Source organism: Pristiophorus japonicus, chromosome 4 (genome assembly GCF_044704955.1).
Source record: "Pristiophorus japonicus isolate sPriJap1 chromosome 4, sPriJap1.hap1, whole genome shotgun sequence".
NCBI classification, from domain to species: Eukaryota; Metazoa; Chordata; class Chondrichthyes; family Pristiophoridae; genus Pristiophorus; species Pristiophorus japonicus.
The window spans coordinates 178,738,665-178,766,015 of NC_091980.1; the positions used below are offsets into that span (position 1 = coordinate 178,738,665).

A 27,351-nucleotide genomic window follows, 5' to 3' on the forward strand; every position below is an offset into this window, starting at 1 on the left:
TAAACATTTGTTTGGTTTCTTTAAAGTTCCCTTCTTTTCCTAGGTCTGACCACGCAATAGACATTCCTCAGCTAAGAAGGTGGGCCAGCAGTTTACTCCCAGGCCTCGGTCAAGTAACTAGTCTTCACGTGCAACAGCACAGATACTGAGTGTTGGGTTTTCATCCCCACACAACCAAGCCTGATTCTGTTCTCCTCTGACATTTTCACACTTGTATTTTTTTCGGTAGGAGTTGCTAGATGGTGATCAGAAACAGCAATGCTGACTGTTTATCTTCTCCCTAATTCGTAGGTACTGAGGCTAATTTGTAGCACATCTTTTGTGTGGACAGAGATCAGCAAACTCGGTACAACAACAATAACAACTTGCATTTATATGGCACCTTTATCATAGTAAAACATCCCAAGGCGCTTCACTGGAGCGTTATCAGACACAATTTGACACCGAGCCACATAAGGACATATTAGGACAGGCGACCAAAAGCTTGGTCAGAGGTTGTCCTAAAGGAGGAGAGAGAGGTAGAGAAGCAGCGAGGTTTAGAGAGGGAGTTCCAGAACATAGAGCCTCGATAGCTGAAGTTATGGCCGCCGTTGGTTGGGTGAAGGAAATCAGGGATGCGCAAGAGGCTAGAGTTGCAATGCCTCTGATTTTAAACTCTCATCCTTGTGTGCAAATACCACCATGGCCTCACCCTCCCTATCTCTGTAACCTCCTCCAACTCTCCAAGATCTCTGCGTTCCTCCAGGGCTCAAGTGCCTTCCTGATCTGTGGAACTGTGTTCCACACTATACAGTACATGTATCAACTATACCATTGGGGAGTTGCCTGACCCTGACTGGATACCAGGCCAAGATTGGGAGTTCAACACTTCATGATCCTGTGCTGGTGAATGTTTTAAACGTTTACATAAATTAAAAAAATGTCTACTCATTAAATATTTTATTCAAATTTTACAAAATATCACTTTATTTTGTTTATGATGTTTCTCCTAAAGTGGGAGGAGGAGTGATTGAACCTACTTGAATCTCAGTGTTGACTTGGCTCATGGATGGATAATGACACCTTATTATCGGTTGGAAGCGCTATCACCACTATATCAGAAGCTTGAGGGTTTGTGCCCTTGTACAGGGCCTGAGCACATAAATCTTAGCTGAGCTTCTAATGCAGGACTGAGGGGAGTGTTGTGGTGTTAGAGGTGCCATCCTTAAGATGAGAGCTGGATCTGTTTCTGGCTGGGACAGCACAGACTCTGGGACAGAGATCACTTCATACAGGAGGTAAATATCTGGTGGAGCCAGAGTGTTCCCCTGGACTGTTTTTGATCGCCTGAAAGGGTCAGAGAGAAGTTTTCCAGATTTTATTTGCCACCCCCATAATTGGCATGGGTTTTAATCTGTTTTTTCGTCTCTCAGAAGATCACATGGGTTGGCTTAGATTGTCTGTATTTTGATGCATAACACATCACAGCTGTATGGGTCAGGCTGGATGGACCAATGGGTCTTTTCCTGTCCGTCATTGTTTGTATGTTAGCAGCGGAAAGAGCGTGCGGCAAACCAGTCCCACCCACCCCTTCCCTCAACGACTATCTGTCCCCCCTGTGACAGAGTCTGTGGTTCTCGTATAGGACTGTTCAGCCACCTAAGAACTCATTTTAAGAGTGGAAGCAAATCTTCCTCAATTCCGAGGGACTGCCTCTGATGATGATGAGACAGAGGCCCCCTCTGCTTATTCAGGTGGATGTGACATCTGCAATGAGAAGATGTTAGGGTTGGTATTCTGCTGGATTGAAGTGAGATGGGCTGAATGGTTTGCTGCTGCTTATTGTAATTATTTCAGAATGGTTTATATTGCTAAGTGAAACATTCTATTGCAGTGAACTTGAGTGAGGTACAATTTACAGTGGATTTAGATTTAGATACAAATATCTGGAGGGGTTTGGAAGCATTTCATTCCAAAGCAAATCAGTCCTCTCTCACCTGCATAAATTTCAGATCTAATTCCACACTAATTATGGGCTTGCATGAAAAAGGTTTTAGTCTTTTAAGTTCTTGAAAAGCATCATTTTTAAGCCTTTAATTAACTAGGAATTGAGAACAGTTGGTCTGTATATATGTATGTGTGTGTATATGTATGTATGTGTATTTATATTGTTATATGTATATTATATTTATACATTTTATATATTTAAATTGCTACTCCCTTGGCATTGCTCATGGTGTGTCAAAGGATATGGAAACTGTTGGGTGTTGGCTTTACTTTCAGGAGGGTCTAGGTTTCAGAGCACTTTTGACTGGTTCTGCCAGTCAGAGGAATGATTGTTGGCTGTAAAGGGCCCCTCTGCGAAGAATTTGGGTAGGGTCGATCTAGTGAGCAGGGGTCACAACGGAGAAGTGCCCGGAATTTGGCCCGAGTTAGCAAACTCATTCAGAGAGGCCACAAGATTAGTTGTTGTGGGAATTGAAAACGTCACATTGGCTCAGTAGAGCAATTGGTACAGTACAGTACAATAGTACAGTAGGAAGGGGAGTTGGAATTGGGACTTTGATATGTTGTTGGGACGGTGTAGAGGGAGTTGTACCCTACATCTAACCATACTGTTTCCTGAGCTTGGGAGTGTTTAATATATCTGAAATAGGAATTTGTTCTTTTTGCAGGGCTGTCCCAGCAAGCAGCAGGTGCTAAGTGCCATTCGCCAGATGCAGAAGCTGCTCTCCACTCAGGAAGCCCAGTACACACAGGGGATTCGCATGATGAAGAGAAAGCTCAGTCTTCTGCAGAACACAGTAAACAAGCAGGCGTCCAAGCACAATGGTAAGCATGACTAGACACCAGAACAAGGAGATCCTTACTCTGTGCCTCAGACCTTCCTTATTAGAAACATAGGAGCAGGAGGAGGCCATTCAGCCCCTTGAGCCTGTTCCGCCTTTCAGCTAGACCATGGCTGATCTCTATCTTACCTGCCTTGGTTTCATAACCTTAAAATCCTTACTTAACAAAAATCTATCAATCTTAGTTTTGACATTTTCAATTGACCCACAGCCTCAACAGCTTTTTGGGGGAGAGAGTTCCAGATTTCCACTACTCTTTATAGGATGAAGAAGTGCTTCCTGACATCACCCCTGAACAGCCTAGCTCTAATTTTAAGGTTATACCCACTCAATCTGGACTCCCCCACCTGGAGAAATAGTTTCACTCTATCTACCTTTAATCATTTTAAACATCGCAATTAGATCACCCGTTAATCTTCCATACTTGAGGAAATACACGCTTAGTCTGCGAAACCTGTCACCATAATTTAACCCTTTAATTGAGTAGGCACTTTGTAATCTGTATTTGAAATTCGTTTTTTTTTGGCCTGATAACGCTTCTGTGAAGCGCCTTGGGACATTTTACTACGTTAAAGGCACTATATAAATGTAAGTTGTTGTTGTAGTTTATTTTGCCTCAGGATGAGTTCTCAGGGATCGGGTAGAACTCCATAGCAAGACTCATCCCCAGAAGTGTGATGTGCCATGCTTAATGTTAGCATGTCTTGGAGAGGGCAGAATGGACAACATGCAAGATGGCAATGTAGTACTTGAGCACACAATGGACACTGAGGCTTGGTTTGAGATTCTTGGGTGCTGTTAATGGGTATTCTGAACCATGACAGATAAAATCTAACACAAAAGAGCCAAATACTGCGAGCTGCTGAAAATCTGAAATTAAAACAGAAAATGCTGGAAACATAGGAACAGGAGTAAGCCATACGGCCCCTCGAGCCTGCTCCGCCATTCAATGATCATAGCTGATCTGATCATGGGCTCAGCTCCACTTCCCTGCCCACTCCCCATAACCTCTTATCCCCTTATCGTTCAAGAAACTGTCTATTTCTGTCTTAAATTTATTCAATGTCTCAACTTCCACAGCTCTCTGATGCAGCAAATTCCACAGATTTACAACCCTCTGAGAGACAAAATTTCTCCTCATCTGTTTTAAATGGGCGGCCCCTTATTCTGAGATCATGCCCTCTAGTTCTAGTCTCCCCCATCAGTGGAAACATCCTCTCTGCATCCACAAAGGAGTAGGCCATTCAGCCCCTCAAGTCAGTTCCGCCAATGTTCAATTAGATCATGGTTGATCTGTACCTCAACTCCATTTACCCACCTTGGTTCCATCAAGAAACACTCAGCTGGTCAGACAGCATCTTTGGAGAGAGAGAGAGAGAGAAATATAGGGTTAATGTTTCAGGTCGAATAACCTTTGTCAGAACTGGAAAGTGTTAGAGGTGCATGGTTTATAAGCAGGTATAGAGCCAGGGAGAAAAGTAAAAGTAACGAGAGGTATCAAACATCTAACAGTGCTGAAGTATAGCACCATTTGCTAATAATATCTCATCAGAACCTTATCAAATGCCTTATGGAAGTCCATATATAGACCATCAATAGACACTACCCTATTCACCATGTTAGTGATCTAAAAAAGAAACCTCAATTAGATTAGTCAGATATGGTCTACGCTTCACAAATTCCTGCTGTCACACTTTGATCAGCTGATACTTGTCCAAGTGCTCGGGTCACTGTGTCTCTGACAACTGACTCTAGTAACTTCCCCACTACTGATGTTAAACTGATAGGCCTGTCATTTCCTGGTTTAACCTGACGGGATTGTACAGGCTAGAGGCAGGAAGAATGTTCCTGTTGCTGGGAAGTTCCAGAACCAGGGGTCACAGTCTAAGAATAAGGGGTAAACCATTTAGGACCGAGATGAGGAGAAACTTCTTCACTCAGAGAGTGGTTAACCTGTGGAATTCTCTACTGCAGAAAGTTGTTGAGGCCAGTTCATTAAATATATTCAAAAGGGAGTTAGATATGGCCCTTACGGCCAAAGGGATCAAGGGGTATGGAGAGAAAGCAGGACAGGGGTATTGAGGATGAATGATCAGCCATGATCTTATTGAATGGTGGTGCAGGCTCGAAGGAACGAATGGTCTGCTCCTGCACCTAATTTCTATGTTTCTATGTTTCTATGTAACCCTCCCTCCTTCGGCAGTTTTCCAATCCAAAGGGACAATCCCTTGAATCTAGTGAGTTTGGGAAAATTATGGCTAAAGCATCTGAAATTTCCTCACCTTTTTTAAAATACTCTGTGCTGGAAACCATCAGGTCCTGGAAGTTTATGTCTCTTAAGTCCCATTACTTTCTCCATTACCCTTTTTTGCTCATAGTAAATCTACTAAGTTCCTCTCCTTGAGTTACTTTTCGTTCCCTTGTACCACTGGTATTTTGTTCTCTCTCTCTGCTGTGACAACAGATGCAAAGTACTCATTTAAGAAGTCTGCTATTTTTTTTATTGCCCATTTTAGTCTCAGCTGCATCTGTCTTTAATGAGCCTTTGGAGTGGGACACCCTTCTGACTCAGAGGCGAGAGTGCAACCATTAAACCAAGTCTGACACCTTCAGATCTGCTTTCTCTGGTAACTTTATGATACAGCCACAATTCCAGCCCTCTGGTATCATATGTTCTCCAAACGTTGGATCAGCATTCATGTGGGTGTTTCTAAATCTCCTTTGATTGGTTATACCACCAGAACATTTTAGAAAGGAATGAGGCGATTTCACTAGATTAAAGAAAATAACCCGATTATAGCAGAACAGCCATGTCTGTGCTCTACAGCCTGTTAGACAGTGCTTTGTATTCCATAACTCACCACTACTTGTAGATTGCACCTTTTATTTAACCCTTTGAGGAGGAGAGCATGAACCGTGGGAGCACAAAGTAAAACTAGCAAACTCATAGCTCAGCAGAGGGTTAAGAAATTGCTTATGACAGGGCTGATTGGGACTCAGCACACATGTTCTTGCATTAGGAATTTGCTGAAGAATTTGCTTAAATCGTACTTGCAAATAAGTGGCTTTCAGCAAGCTTTGAATCAAAGAGACTGGGTGACATAGTAAATTAGGCATGGGCCTTTCACCTCCAGCATACGAGTTTGAATCTATCCCAGACTGATGAAAAACTTTCTAATCAGTCACGAACAATGTTAGACAGGAAGAGACCCTCTGGTCCATCCAGCCTGTGCCACACAATTGTGTGATAGAAAGGCAAAAAGACAGATAAAAACCCAGGCCAATTTGGGGGGAAAAAAATCTGGGAAATTTCTCAACTACTCCCCTAGGCAATCAAAACTAGTCCAGGAGATCACGCTGACTCTTAATTCACGTGCGGGAGATACATGATTTAAGTTTTGAGGTTAGATGCAGGAAGAATGTTCCCGATGTTGGAGAAGTCCAGAACCAGGGGACACAGTCTAAGGATAAGGGGTAAGCCATTTAGGACTATTGTTGTTGATGTCAGTTCATTGGATATATTCAAGAGGGAGTTAGATATGGCCCTTATGGCTAAAGGTATCAAGGGGTATGGAGAGAAAGCAGGAAAGGGGTACTGAGGTGAATGATCAGCCATGATCTTATTGAATGGTGGTGCAGGCTCGAAGAGCCGAATGGCCTGCTCCTGTACCTATTTTCTATGTTTCTATGTTTCTCAATCCAGCTCCTTTATTTTAATTCACTCTTCGGGATATGGACGTCGCGGGCAAGGCTGGCATTTATTGCCCATCTCTAGTTGCCAAGTGGTTTGAGACAATTGAATGGCTTTCTAGGCCACGTCAGAGGACAGTTAAGAGTCCACTATATTGGTGTGAGACAGGAGCCACATTTTTTTTTTGGAGCCACATATAGGCCAGACCGGGTAAGGACAGCAGGTTTTCTTCCCTAAAGGCCATAAGTGAACCAATTAGGTTTTTATGACAATCCAAAAGCTTCATGATCACCATTACGGTTACTAGCTTTCCTTTCCAGATTTAATTAACTGAATTCAAATCGTCAAAATCGTTATAGTTGGATTTGAAGTCACGTTCTCTGGATTATTAATGCATGGTTTATATTACCTTCAGTTTAGAAAGTTGAGGCATGATCTAATCAACATGTTTAAAAAAGATAAAGGTATTTGATAGGGTAGATATAGAGGAACTATGTCCTCTAGTGGGGGAATCCAGAACATGAAGGCAGAACCTTAAAATTAAGTTTAGGCCTTTTAGGAGTGAACATTTTTCCTTTAGTAGGCTATTCAGCTCCTCAAGCCTCTTCCACCATTCATTTAGATCATGGCTGATCTGTACTTCAACCTTATTTACTTGACTTTAATCCATATTACCTTTGATACACTTACCCATCAAATCTGTCGATCTCAGTCCTGGAAGCTCCAACTGACCCCCAGCATGCACTGACTTTTGAGGGAGAAGGTTCCAGATTCTACAACCCTTTGTTTGAAGAAGTGCTTTTTGATTTCATGCCTAAATGGCCTAGGCCTAAATTTAAGATTCACCACCAGAAGAAATAGTTTCTATGGGGCCAAAATTCATCACCTCACCACCCGCTGCCACCGACATTGCTCTTGCAGATCCGCCCAGTGCCACTTTCGAGGTGGCCTGGAGTGGGCGGGAGGGGAGAGCCACCGGGAACCGCCCGCTGACGTCAGCAGACGGCCGAGTGGCGCAACTGACCTCCCTCCCGTCGAGCTCCCATATTAATGCCAACGGGAGTTGACGGGAGTCGGCGCCAGAATGGAGGTGGACCGCTGCGAGGAGGCTGGTCTGATCCCGACGGTAAGTATGAAGAACCTGAAAAAAAGGTTAGTGAACATTTTAAGATTTATTTTCCATAGCAACTTACCTGGATGGGGTCCCCTGAAGGATCTTCCAATAGTTTTTTTATTTTTTACTGATGATTTTTTTTTCAGGTTTTCGACCCTCCGTGTGCCCGACTCCATCCTCGGTGGCACTTGGGCGGCAAGCGCCTCTGCCGTCGGGAATGAGGTCTCCCACCTGCTGCCATCCAGATTGGCGGTGTACGTCGTCTATTTGCCGCCCGCTGACTTTCGAGGGACGTCGGCGATGAATATTCCGTCCAAAGTAGTACCTCTGCGGCCATCGGCGGCACTTAGGCAGGCGGAGGCCTTGATGAAAATCGGCCCCTATGTAGCTACCCCATCGAATCCTTGTATCATTTTAGATTTGATGACCCGTCAAGCTTCTAAACTTAAGGGGATGCAAGCCAATTTGATGCAACCTGTCCTAATAATTTAACCCTTTTAGCCCCATTATCATTCTGGTGAATCTGAGGCCAGTATATTCTTCCTGAGGGTTGGGACCCCAGTCCATCATGCAATCGCTATGTCGACTTGCCCATTTTGGACGCAAGACAAATTTCTCCCCTACTGGGTCTAAATTCCATAATCATAAGCAACCCTGGCTAGGGAGTCAGCCGTGGCTCAGTTGGAAGCACTCTTGCCTTTGAGTCAGAAGGTTCTGGGTTCACAAGTTCCAGAGACTTGAGCACATAACCTTTGCTCACACTCCAGTGCAGTAAAATATACCATGGCACTATTCAAAGAAGAATTCTTCTGGTGCTCTGGCCAATTTTCATCCTTCAACCAACATCACTGAAACAGATTGCCTGGTCATTTATCTCGTTGCTGTTTGTGGGACCTTGCTGTGTGCAAATTGGTTGCCGCAATTCCTACAATACAACAGTGAATACACTTTTTTTTAAAAAAAGTAGTTAATTCACACTTTGGGACATCATGAGGTTGTGAAAGGTGCCATATAATTGCAAGTTTGTTCTTTTTCTTTCTAAGGCAGTGACCCTGACTGGGAACAACCTCTTCACTAACGGGTGGTACCCCTGTCCTCAGCTTTCCTCCGTGTTTCACTTTCTGTGTTTTGTTTCCACAGAAACATGCCCCAAACTCCATGCCCCAAATAACGGGAAGAAATTTGGAAGCAGGTATTTAATGGGCCATGAGGTGCACTTTGCCTGTGACCCTGGGTTTGTGTTGGTGGGGTCAAACAGCAGGGTGTGCCTCCAAGACAAGAGTTGGAGTGGACAGCTGCCTTTCTGTAAAAGTAAGTGTTCTGCACTGAGTGAAGTAAAGAGTAAATATTTATATTGCAAGCCAAAAACTTTGCACTTGACACTACTGGTTTCAAGAACTAACCACTGTGGCATTCCTGATGTTCCTGCTACATCAGTACTGGAGTACTACGAACATTTTTGGTCTCCGTATTTAAGGAAGGATATACTTGCATTGGAAGCTGTTCAGAGAAGGTTCACTCGGTTGATTCCGGAGATGAGGGGGTTGATTATGAAGATAGGTTGAGTAGTTTGGGCCTCTAGTCATTGGAGTTCAGAAGAATGAGAGGTGATCTTATCGAAACATATAAGATATTGAGGGGGCTTGACAAGGTGGATGCAGAGAGGATATTGCCACTCATAGGGGAAACTAAAACTAGGGGGCATAGTCTCAGAATAATGGGCTGCCCATTTAAAACTGAGATGAGGAGGAATTTCTTCTCTCAGAGGGTTGTAAATCTATGACATTCTCTGCCCCAGAGAGCTGTGGAGGCTGAATCATTGAATATATTTAAGGGCTAGACAGATTTTTGAGCGATAAGGGAATAAAGGGTTATGGGAAGCAGGCAGGGAAGTGGAGCTGAGTCCATGATCAGATCAGCCTTGATCTTATTGAATGGCGGAGCAGGCTCGAGGGGCCAGGTGGCCTACTCCTGCTTCTATTTCTTATGATATGTTCTTATCAGCAATAGAATTATACAATCATAACAGATTATCTGATCATTATCACATTGCTGTTTGTGGGAGCTTGCTTGTGCACAAATTGGCTGCCGCGTTTCCCACATTACAACAGTGACTACACTCCAAAAGTACTTCATTGGCTGTAAAGCGCTTTGAGACATCTGGTGGTTGTGAAAGGCACTATATAAATGTAAGTCTTTCTTTTTATTCCTGCTTTATAACTATAATCCAGAGCCTCGCAGTGCAGCAATCCCTTTACAACTGCAGGCAACCTCTGTATAACACTACCTAGTTCAAAGCCCTTCATTGAACTAAAGTAACCCATTTTATTACACTGACTGGCACTGACCCCTTTTATAATTATAACTGCAGCTTCTTAAGTGTTCAATCTTCTTGAATTACTTTATGAAGGTGATATTTTTGTAAATTCTTGCCTCTCATTGCAATGCCTCACTTCAGTAACCCTCTAATTACAGTAACCACCTTTTGTAACAATGTTTAACCATGTATAGAAGCTGAGCCACATACAAACTGTACAGTAACATTTATGAGTGAACTGTTCCCTTTTACCTGGTGCATACTGTACATGTCCAGGAGCTGACACTGAGACACACACACAAGACATGCAATACCGGACGGGAGAGAATTGTTCCCTTTTACCCAGTGTGTACTGTATATGTACTGGAGCTGGCACTAAGACACACACGGGCCATCCAGTACTCGATAGGGGTCAGTGGTTCCATTTTACTCAGTGTATATGTGCAGGAGCTAACATTGAGACATACGAGTCGTACAGTACCAGACTGGAGTGAATCATTCCCATTAATCAGTGTGTATATGTATAGGAGCTGGCATTGAGACACACATGAGCCATACAGTACTCTCTATTAAGCGTTATACCTGTACTAACCCGAGGAGATTGAAAGAAGTTTTGATAGCGTTGTTTAAAATGATAAAAACAGATAAGGGAGATATTGCTAGATTACAAAAGCAAGATACTGCGGATGCTAGTAATCTGAAGTAAAAACAAAAAATACTCAGCGGGTCAAGCAACATCTGTGGAGAGAGAAACAGAGTTAACGTTTCAGGTTGATGACCTTTCGTCAGAACTCCTAGATTATTCCTTTAGTACATAGATAGAAGACACAAGGCCTGTTCTCAAGAAAACTGCTAGGTACTAGATAGATTAGAAGAAACAAGTGGTGATCGATGTTACATTGATTACAACTTTCAACAAACGGTGTAGGACAATTCCTTGAGGAATATTAAAGGGTGTGAGGGAGAAAGGAGAAAGTGGGATTGGCTTGGGAGAGAGCAGGAAAATGCAGTGCATAAAATTAGCCCCTAAGAGGGGCCTAAACACAATGTAAGCAAAGGAGGATAGACGATCTCTTCCTGTGCACACTGATGCTGTACTGTGACACAAAGGAACCATACTGTGCGAATATATGAACAATGACGGAGAAGGAAAATGCCCACTGACCAGTCCAGCCTGTCCCACACAACTGCAATGCCTTGTGTATCATATTATTGACACATTCCACCCCACCCGAAAACCCTCCGATCTCTTGGGGAGGCGATAAACCAGCTGAAACCCAGGCCAATTAGGGAAAAATCTGGAAAATTCCTCTCCAAGCACCCTTTAGGTGATGCAACTAGTCCAGGAGATCAGGCTGGACCTGATTATTGTTACCAGGTGTAAGAGGTGATCTCCTGCCCAGCCAGAAACAGCTCCAGCTCTCGCTTGAAGGAATTCAGCGAATCGTGTTCACTGCACGACCCGGCAGCCTGTGTTGCACATGTCCACTGTTCTCTGGGAAAAGAACCACTTCCTGATAGCTACCCTACATCTAGCCTTGCATAACTGTGGACTGTACTAGGTTCAATTCAATTGTGTTTGCACACCTCAGTTGGTAGCACTGTCACCTCTGAGTTGTGGGTTCACATCCCACTCCAGAGACTTGAGCACAGAATCTAGGCGGCACTCCCAGTGCTGAGGGAGTGCTGCTCCTTCAGAGGTGCCATCTTTCGGATGTAAAAGATCCCATGACACTATTTCGAAGATGATCAGGGGAGTTGTCCCCGGTGTCCTGGCCAAAATTTATTCCTCAATCAACATCACTAAAACAGACGATCCGAGCATTTATCACATTGCTGTTTATGAGATCTTGCTGTGCGCAAATGGGCTGCCGCGTTTCCCTGTATTACAATAGCGACTACACTCCAAAAGTACTTCATTGGCTGTAAAGTGCTTCGGGATGTCTTGAGGTTGTGAAAGACGCTATATAAATACAAGTTATTTCTTTTTTAATTGAATTGCCGAGGCTTCAATGACATGGATTTCCAGCAGACCCCCTCCATCCCGTAACACCGGGCACAAAATTGTAGGTCGGGAATTTCCTTGGAGCCGATCCCACTCCATCACTGTAAGTTTGTCGCTAGTGCGGGAATGATCTCGATCGCGTGCATGTAATGGAAGGATCGGGAGTAGGCCCAGGGAGATTCCTCGGCCTGCATTTTAGGCTTAACCGTCATCTCTTAATTCCTGCTGTCTTGTTGGGTCTACACGGGCTCTGTCGCTCATGGAATAGCGCGCTTAGCCCCTGGGTTATCGAGAGGCGCGTAGCTGCCTCTTTCCGCTGGTTCCACACGAATGTGACAGGATAACTGTCTTGTTCCAACACAAATCAGCTATGGGCCCATTGTTTTCCACATGCAGCAGTGAATCAATTTTGATGAGGACCACCCAATCCCACACCCGCCTATGCTCGCTGATCTCCATTGACTCCTGATCCACCAACACATCAAATTTAAAGTTCTCATTCTCATGTTTAAATCCCTCCATGGTCTCACCCCTCCCTATCTCTGTAACCTCCTCCAGCCCTACAACCTTGCGCGATTTCTGCACTCCTCCAATTCTGGCCTCTTGTGTATCCCCAATTTCCTTCACCCCACAATTGGTGGCCGTGCCTTCAGCTGTCTAGGCCCTAAGCTCTGGAATTCACTCCCTAAACCTCTCCGCCTCTCTACCTCTTCTCCTTTAAGACGCTTCTTAAAAACTATCCCGTCACCTGTCCTAATGTGGCTCAGTGTCAAATTTTGTCCGGTGAATTGCCTTGGGACTTTTTACTATGTTAAAGGTGCTATATAAATGCAAGTTGTTGTTTATCAGTTCAAGAGTAAAATGCCAGCTTCAATTCTAATGCTGCCCGTTGCTTGCCCTCTCTTCCTTCAGATATAAACGAGTGTGCCAGTAATCCTTGTCTCAATGGTGGGATATGCGTGGATGATGTAAACCGATATGCCTGTCTCTGCCGTGCCGGTTGGGCTGGCTATAACTGCCGCCTTGCCTTATACTCACGTAAGTCTCACAAGATTGTTTAACCCCAGGACAGATCCAATCCTAGGGGTTTGTGGGCATTCCAGAGACTTGAGCACAAAATACGAGTCGAAACCCAGTGCAGTACCGAGCGAGTGCTGCACTGTCGGAGGTGCCGTCTTTTGGATGAGACCTTAAACCGAGGCCCCGTCTGCCCTCTCAGGTGAACATAAAAGATCCCATGGCACTATTTCCAAGAAGAATAGGGGACTTCTCCCCGAAGTCCTGGCCAATATTTATCCCTCAACCAACATCACCAAAATACAGATAATCTGGTTGTTATCACAATGCCATGGTCATCAAGTGGAGGGATGTTAATACTGTAAAATAGAACAAATTCTCAGCTGGATGTAAAAGCAGGGGAGTTCTCCCTGGTGTCCTGACCAACATTTATCCATCAACCAACATCAATAAAGACAGATGATCTGGTCGTTATCACATTGCTGTTGGTGGGAACTTGCTGTGTGCAACTTGGTTGACGCATTTCTTACATTACAAGTGACTAGACTTCAATAGTACTTGATTGGCTGTAAAGCACTTGGGACATCCTGAGGTCATGAAAGGTGCTATAGAAATGCAAGTCTTTCTTACTTTCCCTCCCTACTCTCTGGAACTTTCCTCCTAACTCAGTCCATCTCTTTACCACTCTCCTACCTTCAGAGTATTACTATATTCGGCCTGGGATTTCCTGACCGGCTGCTCTGGGATCACTGCTCCATGCTGTTGGAGTTGATTAATCTGCACTTAACTTGTTAGTCTATTTCAACAAGCTTTAATCTCCAATTGATATTCTCAAAGAAGCCACCATCAATCTACCTGTTATTGTCCCCTCTTTGCTTCCTTGGCCAGGTAGTTTTAGGCCTATACATGGGGCTCCCTTTGTCTGACTGCCTGTACGACTGAGGAAGAGGTCCCAGTTAAAATGTTAATCCGTTTTTCTCTTTCAGAGGCTGACGCTCCTGCTCTATGTTTCCAGCTTTTACTCTGGGTTTTTTTAATGTAAGAAAGAGAGGAGCCAGGAGAGATAAGGTTGCCAACCCACCAGAGTTAACCGAGAATCTTCGGCAATTGGAGGTTAATCCCCAGGACGCTACTGTGAGCAATCTACAGAGATACAGCATAGGGCCATTAAACAACTGTGTGTATTTTTATCATTTTCTTTCAACACTTCTGTTTATTAGTTCTAAAAAATATTGCACATGAGGGGGGAAAAAAGGCTGTTACACTGCCAGTCAAGAATGATCCAATTGGGTATTGAAGAGTCTTTTCGCTTTCCAATTCGCGTGGGAAGGAGGGGCCCTGTGAGGATAGACATGTTGGGGAACCAATGAGGGGAGCAGTTGGAGGTAAGAGGCCATATGATGAAACCTCCAGGAATACATTCAACCAGAGTTGGCAGCCCTTAGGGGAGAGCAATGAAAATAAAAATCAACAGACAGAGAGAACAGGGTGTAATCTATTTGAAATGGACAGAGGGATTCGGGAGAGGCTGGACGTAGACAGATTACAGAAATGCAGTCCCCACTGCATATAGTAGGTGCGTTTGTGCTCACGCGATTTGCCCGCTATACGCGCTGGCCTGTAAACATGAACCTACGAATATAACAGGCAGGAAACAGTTTGTCCATTAAGGTTTCCCCATATTCATGATGGTTGGAGCATCATAGAAACATAGAAAATAGGTGCAGGAGTAGGCCATTCGGCCCTTCTAGCCTGCACCGCCATTCAATTAGTTCATGGCTGAACATGCAACTTCAGTACCCCATTCCTGCTTTCTCACCATACCCCTTGATTCCCCTAGTAGTAAGGACTTCATCTAACTCCTTTTTGAATATATTTAGTGAACTGGCCTCAACAACTTTCTGTGGTAGAGAATTCCACAGGTTCACCACTCTCTGGGTGAAGAAATTCCTCCTCATCTCAGTCCTAAATGGCTTCCCCCTTATCCTTAGACTGTGTCCCCTGGTTCTGGACTTCCCCAACATTGGGAACATTCTTCCTGCATCTAACCTGTCTAACCCCGTCAGAATTTTAAACGTTTCTATGAGGTCCCCTCTCATTCTTCTGAACTCCAGTGAATACAAGCCCAGTTGATCCAGTTTATCTTGATAGGTCAGTCCCGCCATCCCGGGAATCAGTCTGGTGAACCTTCGCTGCACTCCCTCAATAGCAAGAATGTCCTTCCTCAGGTTAGGAGACCAAAACTGTACACAATACTCCAGGTGTGGCCTCACCAAGGCCCTGTACAATTGTAGCAACACCTCCCTGCCCTTGTACTCAAATCCCCTCGCTATGAAGGCCAACATGCCATTTGCTTTCTTAACCGCCTGCTGTACCTGCATGCCAACCTTCAATGACTGATGTACCATGACACCCAGGTCTCGTTGCACCTCTCCTTTTCCTAATCTGTCACCATTCAGATAATAGTCTGTCTCTCTGTTTTTACCACCAAAGTGGATAACCTCACATTTATCCACATTATACTTCATCTGCCATGCATTTGCCCACTCACCTAACCTATCCAAGTCGCTCTGCAGCCTCATAGAATCCTCCTTGCAGCTCACACTGCCACCCAACTTAGTGTCATCCGCAAATTTGGAGATACTACATTTAATCCCCTCGTCTAAATCATTAATGTACAGTGTAAACAGCTGGGGCCCCAGCACAGAACCTTGCGGTACCCCACTAGTCACTGCCTGCCATTTTGAAAAGTCCCCATTTACTCCTACTCTTTGCTTCCTGTCTGACAACTAGTTCTCAATCCATGTCAGCACACTACCCCCAATTCCATGTGCTTTAACTTTGCACATTAATCTCTTGTGTGGGACCTTGTCGAAAGCCTTCTGAAAGTCCAAATATACCACATCGACTGGTTCTCCCTTGTCCACTCTACTGGAAACATCCTCAAAAAATTCCAGAAGATTTGTCAAGCATGATTTCCCTTTCACAAATCCATGCTGACTTGGACCTATCATATTACCTCTTTCCAAATGCACTGCGATGACATCCTTAATAATTGATTCCATCATTTTACCCACTACCGATGTCAGGCTGACCGGTCTGTAATTCCCTGTTTTCTCTCTCCCTCCTTTTTTAAAAAGTGGGGTTACATTGGCTACCCTCCACTCCATAGGAACTGATCCAGAGTCAATGGAATGTTGGAAAATGACTGTCAATGCATCCACTATTTCCAAGGCCACCTCCTTAAGTACTCTGGGATGCAGTCCATCAGGCCCTGGGGATTTATCGGCCTTCAATCCCATCAATTTCCCCAACACAATTTCCCGACTAATAAGGATTTCCCTCAGTTCCTCCTCCTTACTAGACCCTCCGACCCCTTTTATATCCGGAAGGTTGTTTGAGTCCTCCTCAGTGAATACCGAACCAAAGTACTTGTTCAATTGGTCTGCCATTTCTTTGTTCCCCGTTATGACTTCCCCTGATTCTGACTGCAGGGGACCTACGTTTGTCTTTACTAACCTTTTTCTCTTTACATATCTATAGAAACTTTTGCAATCCGTCTTAATGTTCCCTGCAAGCTTCTTCTCGTACTCCATTTTCCCTGCCCTAATCAAACCCTTTGTCCTCCTCTGCTGAGTTCTAAATTTCTCCCAGTCCCCGGGTTCTCTGCTATTTCTGGCCAATTTGTATGCCACTTCCTTGGCTTTAATGCTATCCCTGATTTCCCTTGATAGCCACGGTTGAGCCACCTTCCCTTTTTTATTTTTACGACAGACAGGAATGTACAATTGTTGTAGTTCATCCATGCGGTCTCTAAATGTCTGCCATTGCCCATCCACAGTCAACCCCTTCAGTATCATTCGGCAATCTATCCTAGCCAATTCACGCCTCATACCTTCAAAGTTACCCTTCTTTAAGTTCTGGTCCATGGTCTCTGAATTAACTGTTTCATTCTCCATCCTAATGCAGAATTCCACCATATTATGGTCACTCTTCCCCAAGGGGCCTCGCACAACGAGATTGCTAATTAATCCTCTCTCATTACACAACACCCAGTCTAAGATGGCCTCCCCCCTAGTTGGTTCCTCGACATATTGGTCTAAAAAACCATCCCTTATGCACTCCAGGAAATCCTCCTCTACCGTATTGCTTCCAGTTTGGTTAACCCAATCTATGTGCATATTAAAGTCACCCATTATAACTGCTGCACCTTTATTGCACGCACCCCTAATTTCATGTTTGATGCCCTCCCCAACATCACTACTACTGTTTGGAGGTCTGTACACAACTCCCACTAACGTTTTTTGTCCTTTGGTATTCTGCAGCTCTACCCATATAGATTCCACATCATCCAAGCTAATGTCCTTCCGAACTATTGCCTTAATTTGCTCCTTAACCAGCAATGCTACCCCACCTCCTTTTCCTTTTATTCTATCTTTCCTGAATGTTGAATACCCCTGGATGTTGAGTTCCCAGCCCTGATCATCCTGGAGCCACGTCTCTGTAATCCCAATCACATCATATTTGTTAACATCTATTTGCACAGTTAATTCATCATAACTGGACATTTCCAGAAACTTGAGCTTAAAATCCAGGCTGATACTCCAGGGCAGTACTGAGGGAGTGCTGCACTGTCTGAGGTGCCGTCTTTTGGATGAGACGTTAAACTTCTCGGGTCGCATGACACTATTTGAAGGAGAGCAAAGTTTCTTTCTCTCTCTGTCTCTCTGTCTTTCTATCTCTCTTTCTTCTTCTCTTTTGTTCATCCCGCCCCCACACCCCCCCACCCCGGCTTTAGCCCTTTTAGCCCTGTAATTTCCTGGGAGAGGCAAAAAAATTCTCCACTGTCTGATTATCTCCTGCAGTTATTAACGATTCAAGCTGTTGACAGAAGGTCCTTGAAGACCTGGCTTTGCCTGAAATCAGCGGAGCTTTTAAATCAGGTAAGTACAGAGCTGCCCATAAATGGCCGGCGCACCTAATATGTTTTAAGTGGCACCTTTGTGATTGACGCCCATGGTGATGGCAAACGGTTGGCACCATTTGTCTGATAGAGGCGGCTGCCTGTGATCAGTGCAGACTGTGTAAGTGGTGGGGACTGTAACAAGATGTGGGGCTGAGCGGGTAAACGGAGAGAGGAGCGACTTGAATTATTCTGTGAGGTGAAGGAAGGCAGCGCTAACTAATAGCGGCCTGCAATACTCATTAAACAATTGGCGTAAAACAAGCTTAACCCAAGCTGTAAGTCTAACACATGGTAGGAAGTCTTTGGGCAGGAAGCGTTGGCTCTTGCTGCTTTTAGCAGCATATTCTGTGGGAATCTGGGAATGTTGCCAGGCCAATTGTACTCGGGAATGCAAGTCCTGTCTAATGCTAACTTTCTCAATCACTTGGACTGATCTCAAGGTATCTCCAGTGACTGGGACACAATGAGATCCCTGTTTCCTTCAAAAACAAGAACAAGCTCGCTCCTCGAGGGCAGAGATCAGTTACAGCAACAAAAGATGGAACATAGCAAGTGAATAGCACAGCAGAGAAATAAATAGCTGAAATAAATAGTCTCCTCATTCTCTTATTGATCAGTCGTGCATTGTGTGGGAGGCAACCAGTCATGCAGTTTAATCATGGCTCCCGGTGACCAGCCCAGCACTGCCAAGGTTTTGCTTATTCTTCGATGATTGAAGACACCCTGTGCAAAACAATACAGGAGACAGCTATAAAGACAAGGACAGACTGACTGACTCATATATATATATTACACCTTTCATGTCCTCAGGGCACCCCAAAGCACTTTACGGCCAATTATGTACTTTTTGAAGTGTAGTCACTGTTGTAATGGAAACGCAGCCAATTTGCGTACAGCAAACTCCCACTGTAATGTATTTGTTTCATGGGTTCTTTGCTTAAGAATTCATAGCAACATCATCATCATCATCATAGGCAGTCCCTCGGAATCGAGGAAGACTTGCTTCCACTCTAAACATGAGTTCTTAGGTGACTGAACAGTCCAATACAAGAACCACAGTCCCTGTCACAGGTGGGACAGTCGTTGAGGGAAAGGGTGGGTGGGACTGGTTTGCTGCATACTCTTTCCGCTGCCTGCGCTTGATTTCTACATACTCTCGGCGATGAGACTTGAGGTGCTCCCAGATGCACTTCCTCCACTTAGGGCGGTCTTTGACCAGGGACTCCCAGGTGTCGGTGGAGTTGTTGCATTTTATCAAGGAGGCTTTGAAGGTGTCCTTGAAACGTTTCCTCTGCTCATCTTGGGCTCGCTTGCCGTGTAGGAGTTCCGAGTAGAGCGCTTGCTTTGGGAGTCTTGTGTCAGGCATGCGAACAATGTGGCCCACCCAGCGGAGCTGGTCGAGTGTGGTCAGTGCTTTGATGCTGGGGTTGTTGGCCTGGTCGAGGACGCTAGCGTTAGTGCGTCTGTCCTCGCAGGGGATTTGCAGGATCTTGCGGAGACATCATTGGTAGTATTTCTCCAGCGACTTGAGGTGTCTACTGTACATGTTCCATGTCTCTGAGCCATACAGGAGGGTGGGTATCACTACAGCCCTGTAGACCATGAGCTTGGTAATAGCAACACATTGCTATTAAGAACCAGTTGGTTTATTAACAAAGGTTTAATAATCACACTACATATTACCAGTTCATCTACCAGGCTAACAAACTGCATACCTCATTGTGGATGACCTAGACTCAACTGACTGGGGTTTTATTGAGACTTGTGAACATCATGTGACTAGCTGAACCACTCACAATGCAACAGCTCTACAAACTGTGAGCAGCACAGGTGCAGACATTACACCCACAAACAGCAATAAGATAAATATTGGCCAGGACATCAGGGAGAACTCACCTGCTGTTCTCCAAAATAGTGTTATGGGATCTTTTATGTCTACCTGAGAGGGCAGATGGGGCCTCATTTTAATGTCTCATACAAAAGACAGCACCTCCGACAGTGCAGCACTCTCAGTACTGCGCTGGGAGTTTCAGCCTGGATATGTGCTCATGTCTCTGGAATGAGTCTTGATTCTACAACCTTCTGACGTGGAGCTACCTCTGAGCCACACCTGACATTCACCAACTTGCATTTATATAACATCTTTAACATAGTAAAACGTCCCAAGGCGCTTCACAGGAGCATTATAAAACAAAATTTGACAGTGAGCCATATAAGGAGATATTAGGGCAGATGGCCAAAAGCTTGATCAAAGTGGTAGGTTTTAAGGAGCGTCTTAAAGGAGGAGAGAGAGAGACAGAGAGGCGGAGAGATTTAAGGAGGGGATTCCAGTGCTTAGTGGAGCGATTAAAATTGGGGATGCTCAGAAGGGCATAATTAGAAGGGCACATAGATCTTAGAGCGTTGTGGGCTGGAGGAGTTTATGGAGATAAGAAAGAAAGACTTGGATTTATATAGCGCCTTTCACGGCCACCAGATGTCTCAAAGCGCTTTGCAGCCAATGAAGTACTTCTGGAGTGTAGTCATTGTTGTAATGTGGGAAGGGAGGGGCGAGGCCATGGAAGGATTTGAAAAGAAGGATGAGAATTTTAAAATTGAGGCATTACTTAACCAGGAGCCAATGTAGGTCAGTGAGCACAGGGGTAATGGGTGAACGGGACGTGGTGCGAGTTAGGACACGGGCTGCCAACTTTTCAATTATGTAATGTTTACGGAGGGTAGAACGCGGGAGGCTGGGCAGGAGTGCGTTGGATTCGTCAAGTCTAGAGGTAGCAAAGGCATGGATGAGGGTTTCAGCAGCGGACGAGCTGAGGCAAGGGGCAGAGCTGAGCGATGTTCCAGAGATGGAAATAGACGGTCTTGGTGATGGCACGGATATTTGGTCAGAAGCTCATCTCAGGGTCAAATGTAACGCCAAGGTTGCAAACAGTCTAGTCCAGCCTCAGACCATTGCCAGGGAGAGGGATGGAGTTGATGACTGGGGAACGGAGTTTGTGGTGGGAACCGAAGACAATGAAAGAAAGAAAGACTTGCATTTATATAGCGCCTTTCACAACCACTGGATGTCCCAAAGTGCTTTACAGCCAATGAAGTACTTTTTGAAGTGTAGCCACTTGTAGTGTAGGAAATGCAGCAGCCAACTTGCGCACAGCAAGCTCCCACAAACTAATTTGATAATGACCAAATAATCCGTTTTAGTGATGTTGATTAAGAGATAAATATTGGTCAGGACGGGGAAACTCTTTGAAATAGTGCCATGGAATCTTTTACATCTTCCTGAGAGGGCCTCGGTTTAATGTCTCATCCAAAAGAAGGCACCTTTGACAGTGCAGCACTCCCTCAGTACTGCACTGGGAGTGTCAGCTTAGATTTTTGTGCTCAAGTCTCTGGAGTGGGACGCAAACCCACAGCCTTCTGTCTTAGAGGTAAGAGTGCCACCCACTAAGCCACAACTGATACTAGCCACAGCTGACTTCAGTCTTCCCAATAGTTATTTGACAATTTAGAGACCGCGGAGGGGTCGAGAGAGGGGGAGGTGAGGTAAAGCTGGGTGTATTGTATCTAATCAGAAATGCATAGACATTACATCTGGAATGCAACCAAGCCTGTAACTTACCTAGTTGCTTCTAACACTTTGAGAGAGAAATGTTCAGTATGTTTTCAGAATTTGTAATATTGAAGTCTATTCACATAGCTTCTGTGTCTATATCAGCTCATGTGCATGTTCAGTACACAGCAAGTTAAGGGGAAACGGCCATTGCTATATGCTAATGGATCTTGTGTGCTTCAGTGTCAACTCTTTTACATGGACAGTCCACACCGGAGATCAATTCGCCTTCATCTGGTGCTATTATAGTTGTGTGTCAGTATCCGCTGCTGTATGTGTACAAGTGCACGTCAGGTAAAAGGGAACCGTTCACTGCATCATGGTACTGTAGGGCTCATGGGTTCCTTAGTGTATGAATAAAAAACTTGCATTTAACGGCGCCTTCCTCAACCTCAGGATGTCCCAAAGCACTTTACAGCCAATGAAGTACTTTAGAAATGGCGGCAGTCAATTGTTAGTTGAGGGATAAATATTGGCCAGGGCACCGGGAGAACTCTTCTGCTCTTCTTCGAATAGCGCCATAGGATCTTTTATGTCCACTTGAGAGCCAAGGCTAGTATTTATTGCCCATCCCTAGTTGCCATTGAGAAGGTGGCAGTGAACCGGTTTCTTGAAATGCTGCAGTCTGTGGTGAAGGAGCTCTCACTGTGTGTTGAGGTTTTGATCGAACAACAAAGAAGGAACGGCAATATAGGTCCAAGTCAGGATGGTGTGTGACTTGGAGGGGAAACTTGGAGTGAAGGTGTTTCCATGCATGTCCTGCCCTTGTCCTTCCAGGTGTTGGAGGTCCAGGGTTTGCGTGATGCTGACGAAGAAGCCTTGGCGAGTTGTTCATTATTTCTTTCTCTTTGTTTATTCGCTTTTCTCTTTGTTTTGCTCTTGTCTCTAACTCTTTCTAATTGTCTCTCTAACTCCCCCCCTCTCTCACTATTAAGCTATTTGGTCTTTCCGATCAATTTTCCCTTCCAGTATTTTGTGTGTAAGCCATGTGTGTGTGTGTGTGTGTGTGTGCGGCGCGCACGCAAGTGTGCACTTAGGTGTACTGCACTGTTTGTCTACTCATGATATCATACAATCATAGAATCATATGGCAAAGAAAGAGGCCATTCAGCCCATCGTGCCTGTGCCGGCTCTATGAAAAAGCTGTCCAATTAATCCCACTCCCCTGCTCTTTCCCCATAGTCCTGAAAATGTTTCCTTTTCAAGCATACATCCAATTCTCTTTTGAAAGTTACTGATGAATCTGCTTCCACCACCCTTTTAGACAGTGCGTTCCAAATCATCATAACTCGTTGTGTAAACAAAAGTCTGCTCACATATCCCCTGGTTCCTTCCTTATATCTGTGTCCTCTGGTTACTGACACTTCTGCCATTGGAAACACTTTCTCTTGATCAAAGCCCCTCATAGTTCTGAACCCCTCTATTAAATCTCTCCATGACATTCTCTGCTGAAAGGGGAATAATTTGTCCTTCACTAATCTCTCCATGCAACTGAAGTCCCTCATCCTTGGTACAATTCTGGTAGATCTCCTCTGCACCCTCTCCAAGGCCTTGACATCTTTCCCAAACGTGTGGTGCTTAGAATTGAACACAAAACCCCAGCTGAGGCCTAACCAGTGATTTATAAAGGTTTGGCATCACTTCCTTGCTGTTGTACTCTATGCCTCCATTTATACAAATCTCTTCTTCCTGACGACAGAGTGGACTACATCGCAGAGCGACCCCTCCTTCAGTCGCCAGCCACGATGCTCAGATGTTCAAGGCTCACAACACTGCAGCTGCGAGCCAGGCTTCCACCTAAGTGGGAAGGATGTCAGACAGTGTCGAGGTAAGGTGGCATCCATTACAGTTGAAACTCTTAAAGCAGCCTATTCAACAATTTAGTCTTGACCCACGTGACAAATTGCATTTATATAGCACCTTTAGCGTAGTAAAACAACCCAAGGTGCTTCACAGGAGTGTTAACAAACAAAATTTGACACCGAGCTACATAAGGAGATCTTGGGGCAGATGACCAAAAGTTGGTCAAAGAGGTAGGTTTTAAAGAGTGTCTTAAAGAAGGCGAGAGAGGTGGAGAGACAGAGGTTTAGGGAGGGAATCCCAGAGCATAGGGTCTAGGCAGCTGTAGGCAGGGCCGCTAATGGTGGAGTGATGAAAATTAGGGGATCCACAAGAGGCCAGAATTGGAGGAGCGCAGAGATCTCAGAGGGTTGTAGGTTTAGAGGTGGTTACCAAGATCAGGAGGGGCGAGGCTATGGAGGGATTTGAAAACAAGGATGAGAATTTTTAAATTGAGGTGTTGCCAGACCGAGATCCAATGCATGTCAGCGAGCACAGGGGTGATGGGTGAGCGGGACTTGGTGTGAGTCAGTCCACCACTCTCTGGTAAGGTACAGCTGACTGATTAATATTACCGAGTTATATCAATAAAATGATGCTCACTGTTCAATAGATTGACTGAATATCAGAATTTTTAGGGAAAGGAAAAGACCATTTAGGCCCAAAATCTCGATCCTTATTTAAAGGTCAACTGCACCTTAGGAACAGGAGTAGGCCATTCAGCCCCTCGAGTCTGCTCTGCCATTCAATTAGATCATGGCTGATCTGTATCTTAACTCCATTTGCTCCCTATTCCTTGATACCACAACCATTTAGGTGAGAGGTTTCCAGATTTCTACTACACTTTGGGTGAGAAGAGGGTAACAGATATTCCCTTTTCATGGGATCTCTCAATCACTCTCTCACTCTCCCTCTGTCTCTGTCTCCAAAAATGCACGGAATTGTTTCTTGGGCCCTTTTGCACTGTCCACATTCCATGGTCTTCCCTCATAACAGATTGCAGAAGCCCAGCACTCTATAGGGGTGACTCTCGCTAGCTCTTTGTGTTACAAACGCTCCCTAAAATATACTGAATGCATCGCTCCCTGAAATTCCATGGTGGTAGGGGAGGCGTTGGCGGGATTCCCACCAGCTTTCTGGCAGTGCCCCCATTTCCCCAAACCTTCACCTGTCACCGTGTCTTTCTTTCAGATGTGGATGAGTGTGAAATGTTTCAGGCAGGCCGATTGGCTCGTCTCTGTGTACATGCCTGTGTGAACACGCCGGGTTCATATCATTGCGCATGTCCCTCTGGATACAACTTACTGGAGGATTCACGGGCCTGTGAAGGTAAGGACACCTAACCCTCATACCCAGTCATCTATTGTCATCTATACAACTCACTACTGTCTGTCCAATATACTCTGTGGGTTAGATTTTTGGCTTTGCTCATTTCGGGGCAGTAATGGCGGTGGGGTAACGGTAAAGTTTGTGCCTGGGAACAGTTTGCGCCTCATTCATCAAAATTGGGCAGCTGGACCCTTGAGTGTGGGGCGGAGAGCTAAGGGAACCATTGCACACCTCTCTCAGGGCGCTAGGCCGGCTGAGCATGCAAAAATCCCAAGCTAAACAGCCGACCTCGGAGTGCTGTAAGAGAGGCGGGGGGTGGGGTGAGGGGGTGGGTGGGAGGTGTGTTGGGGATGGGTGGGGGTGGGTGGGAGCGGGGGCGTGGAATCTGAAAAACAACACCAAAATCTTCCCAATACATAGCTCATGCCACCATAACATAGAAACATAGAAAATAGGTGCAGGAGTAGGCCATTGGGCCCTTCGAGCATGCACCACCATTCAATATGATCATGGCTGATCATGCAACTTCAGTACCCCACTCCTGCTTTCTCTCCATACCCCCTGATCCCTTTAGCCGTAAGGGCCACATCTAACTCCCTTTTGAATATATCCAATGAACTGGACTCAATGAATTTCTGTGGTAGAGAATTCCATAGGTTTACAATTCTCTGGGTGAAAAAGTTTCTCCTCATCTCGGTCCTAAATGGCTTACCCCTTATCCTTAGACTGTGACCCCTGGTTCTGGACTTCCCCAACATCGGGAACATTCTTCCTGCATCTAACCTGTCCAGTCCTGTCAGAATTTTATATGCTTCTATGAGATCCCCTCTCATTCTTCTAAATTCCAGTGAATATAAGCCTAGTCGATCCAGTCTTTCTTCATACATCAGTCCTGACATCCCAGGAATCAGTCTGGTGAACCTTCGCTGCACTCGCTCAATAGCAAGAATGTCCTTCCTCAGATTAGGAGATCAAAACTGCACACAGTACTCAAGGTGTGGTCTCACCAAGGCCCTGTATAACTGTAGCAAGACCTCCCTGTTCCTATACTCAAATCCCCTAGCTATGAAGGCCAACAAGCCATTTGCCTTCTTCACCGCCTGCTGTACCTGCATGTCTACTTTCAATGACTGATGTACCATGACACCCAGGTCTCGTTGCACCTCTCCGTTTACTAATCTGTCACCATTCAGATAATAATCTGCCTTCCTGTTTTTGCCACCAAAGTGGATAACATGAATCGCAAAAAAACCAATCACACTTACTTGAGGTTGACATTACTGCAGCCGCTATAGCTCGGATCACCTGCTTTTACAGGTGGTCTCAGCAGGGCATTCTACGGAGTGTTAAGGGTTGGGAGGGAGCTAAAAATCAAGCCGGTGTTGCAACCAGGGGCGTTGCACACCAACTCGCCTCTTCTGGGTGGTAATGCTCCGCGCCCTGCCAAAACCGGCCCCGAAAACTCCGGCGAGGCGCTGGAAGCTGGCCGCCCGCACGTAAGAGCTTACCATCGCCATTGCCGCCCCTCTAGGGCGAAAATAGAGACAGCAACGAGACGAAAATCTCAGCTTTATGTTACTCACTACTGCCTTTCTTATCCTAAATGTAACTCCATGCCAGCTGTGTATTATCATCTATTTCATTATTACTATCCTGCTTCTACAGATATTAATGAGTGTTCGACCAATCAACATAACTGTACCAGAGAGGAGATTTGCATTAATATACATGGTGGATTCCATTGTGTGCACCCAGAGTGTCCAAAGTCTCGCCTCAATGCTAGCTATGTAAAAACGTCACAATTGTAAGTATTGGTGCTTAAAAACAAATCTCCATTGGGTCGAATGAGGGACTGGCATCTGAGTCACTGAGTTCCAGTCACTGAGACACAAGGGAGACATTTGGGTACAGGGGGCAGCACAGTGAGGAGCCACACGGCTGACCCCTTGGGCTGGATTTTCGGGTCCTTTGCGCTCCGGGTTTTGCCGGGTTTCACCCTGGAGCGGCGAGAAATAGGGTGGCAAGGTCTTTTGCGTCCGGTCGCGATCCTCCGGTCGGGTTTTGCGGCAGCGCGGAGCAGCACCGCCAGGAAGCGGTGCGCCGGTTGTGCAACGCCTCTCGTTGCGACACCGGCAGAAGTTTGAACTCGCACCCGACCCGTACGCCCCGAAGCGTGCCCCGCGATGACCGCCTGGGAAAACAGCCGTCCAGTCCTGCCGGCGGCAGTGTGGTAGATAAACTGCAAAAAAGGTAAGTTCCCGTGTTTATATTTTTTGTAGCGATTCGTGTTGTGGTGGTGTGGGCAATATTTTTGGAATGTTTTGGTTTTTTCTTCCCCCTCCCAAGGCTTCTCTTGGAGCGCTCCCGGCCCCACACTTTAGTTGGCGAGGTTCCTATTTTTGTGCCGCAAAAGCTGTACAACGCCTCTCTTTGCGCTGGGCCCCTGGCGCAGGGACCAAATGGTAAAAATTTCTCCACGCAGCGCAAACGTTACCCGGGCGGTATCTTTCCCGCCCCGTCTCCATTTTCGCCCTGAAAACGGCAAAACCGAAAATCCAGCCCAAACGTGTCAAAGGTCTGAGTAAAAAGGAAAGAGAAATGATCTTGTGAACATCCCACTATCTTTCTAAAGAGAGCA

The 27,351-nt window shown here is 45.3% G+C and overlaps 1 protein-coding gene across 1 annotated transcript in view; it reads left to right on the forward strand.

The window, feature by feature from the left end:
- The window catches only part of LOC139262264 (fibulin-7-like), a 38,706-nt gene that overhangs the window by 10,139 nt on the left and 1,216 nt on the right, over positions 1-27,351 (forward strand). The window contains exons 2-7 of the mRNA XM_070877409.1: positions 2,655-2,811; positions 8,774-8,944; positions 12,868-12,993; positions 23,245-23,373; positions 24,576-24,713; positions 26,379-26,517. Of these exons, the coding sequence (XP_070733510.1) occupies positions 2,655-2,811; positions 8,774-8,944; positions 12,868-12,993; positions 23,245-23,373; positions 24,576-24,713; positions 26,379-26,517 (860 nt within the window). The remainder of the gene's footprint in view (positions 1-2,654; positions 2,812-8,773; positions 8,945-12,867; positions 12,994-23,244; positions 23,374-24,575; positions 24,714-26,378; positions 26,518-27,351) is intronic.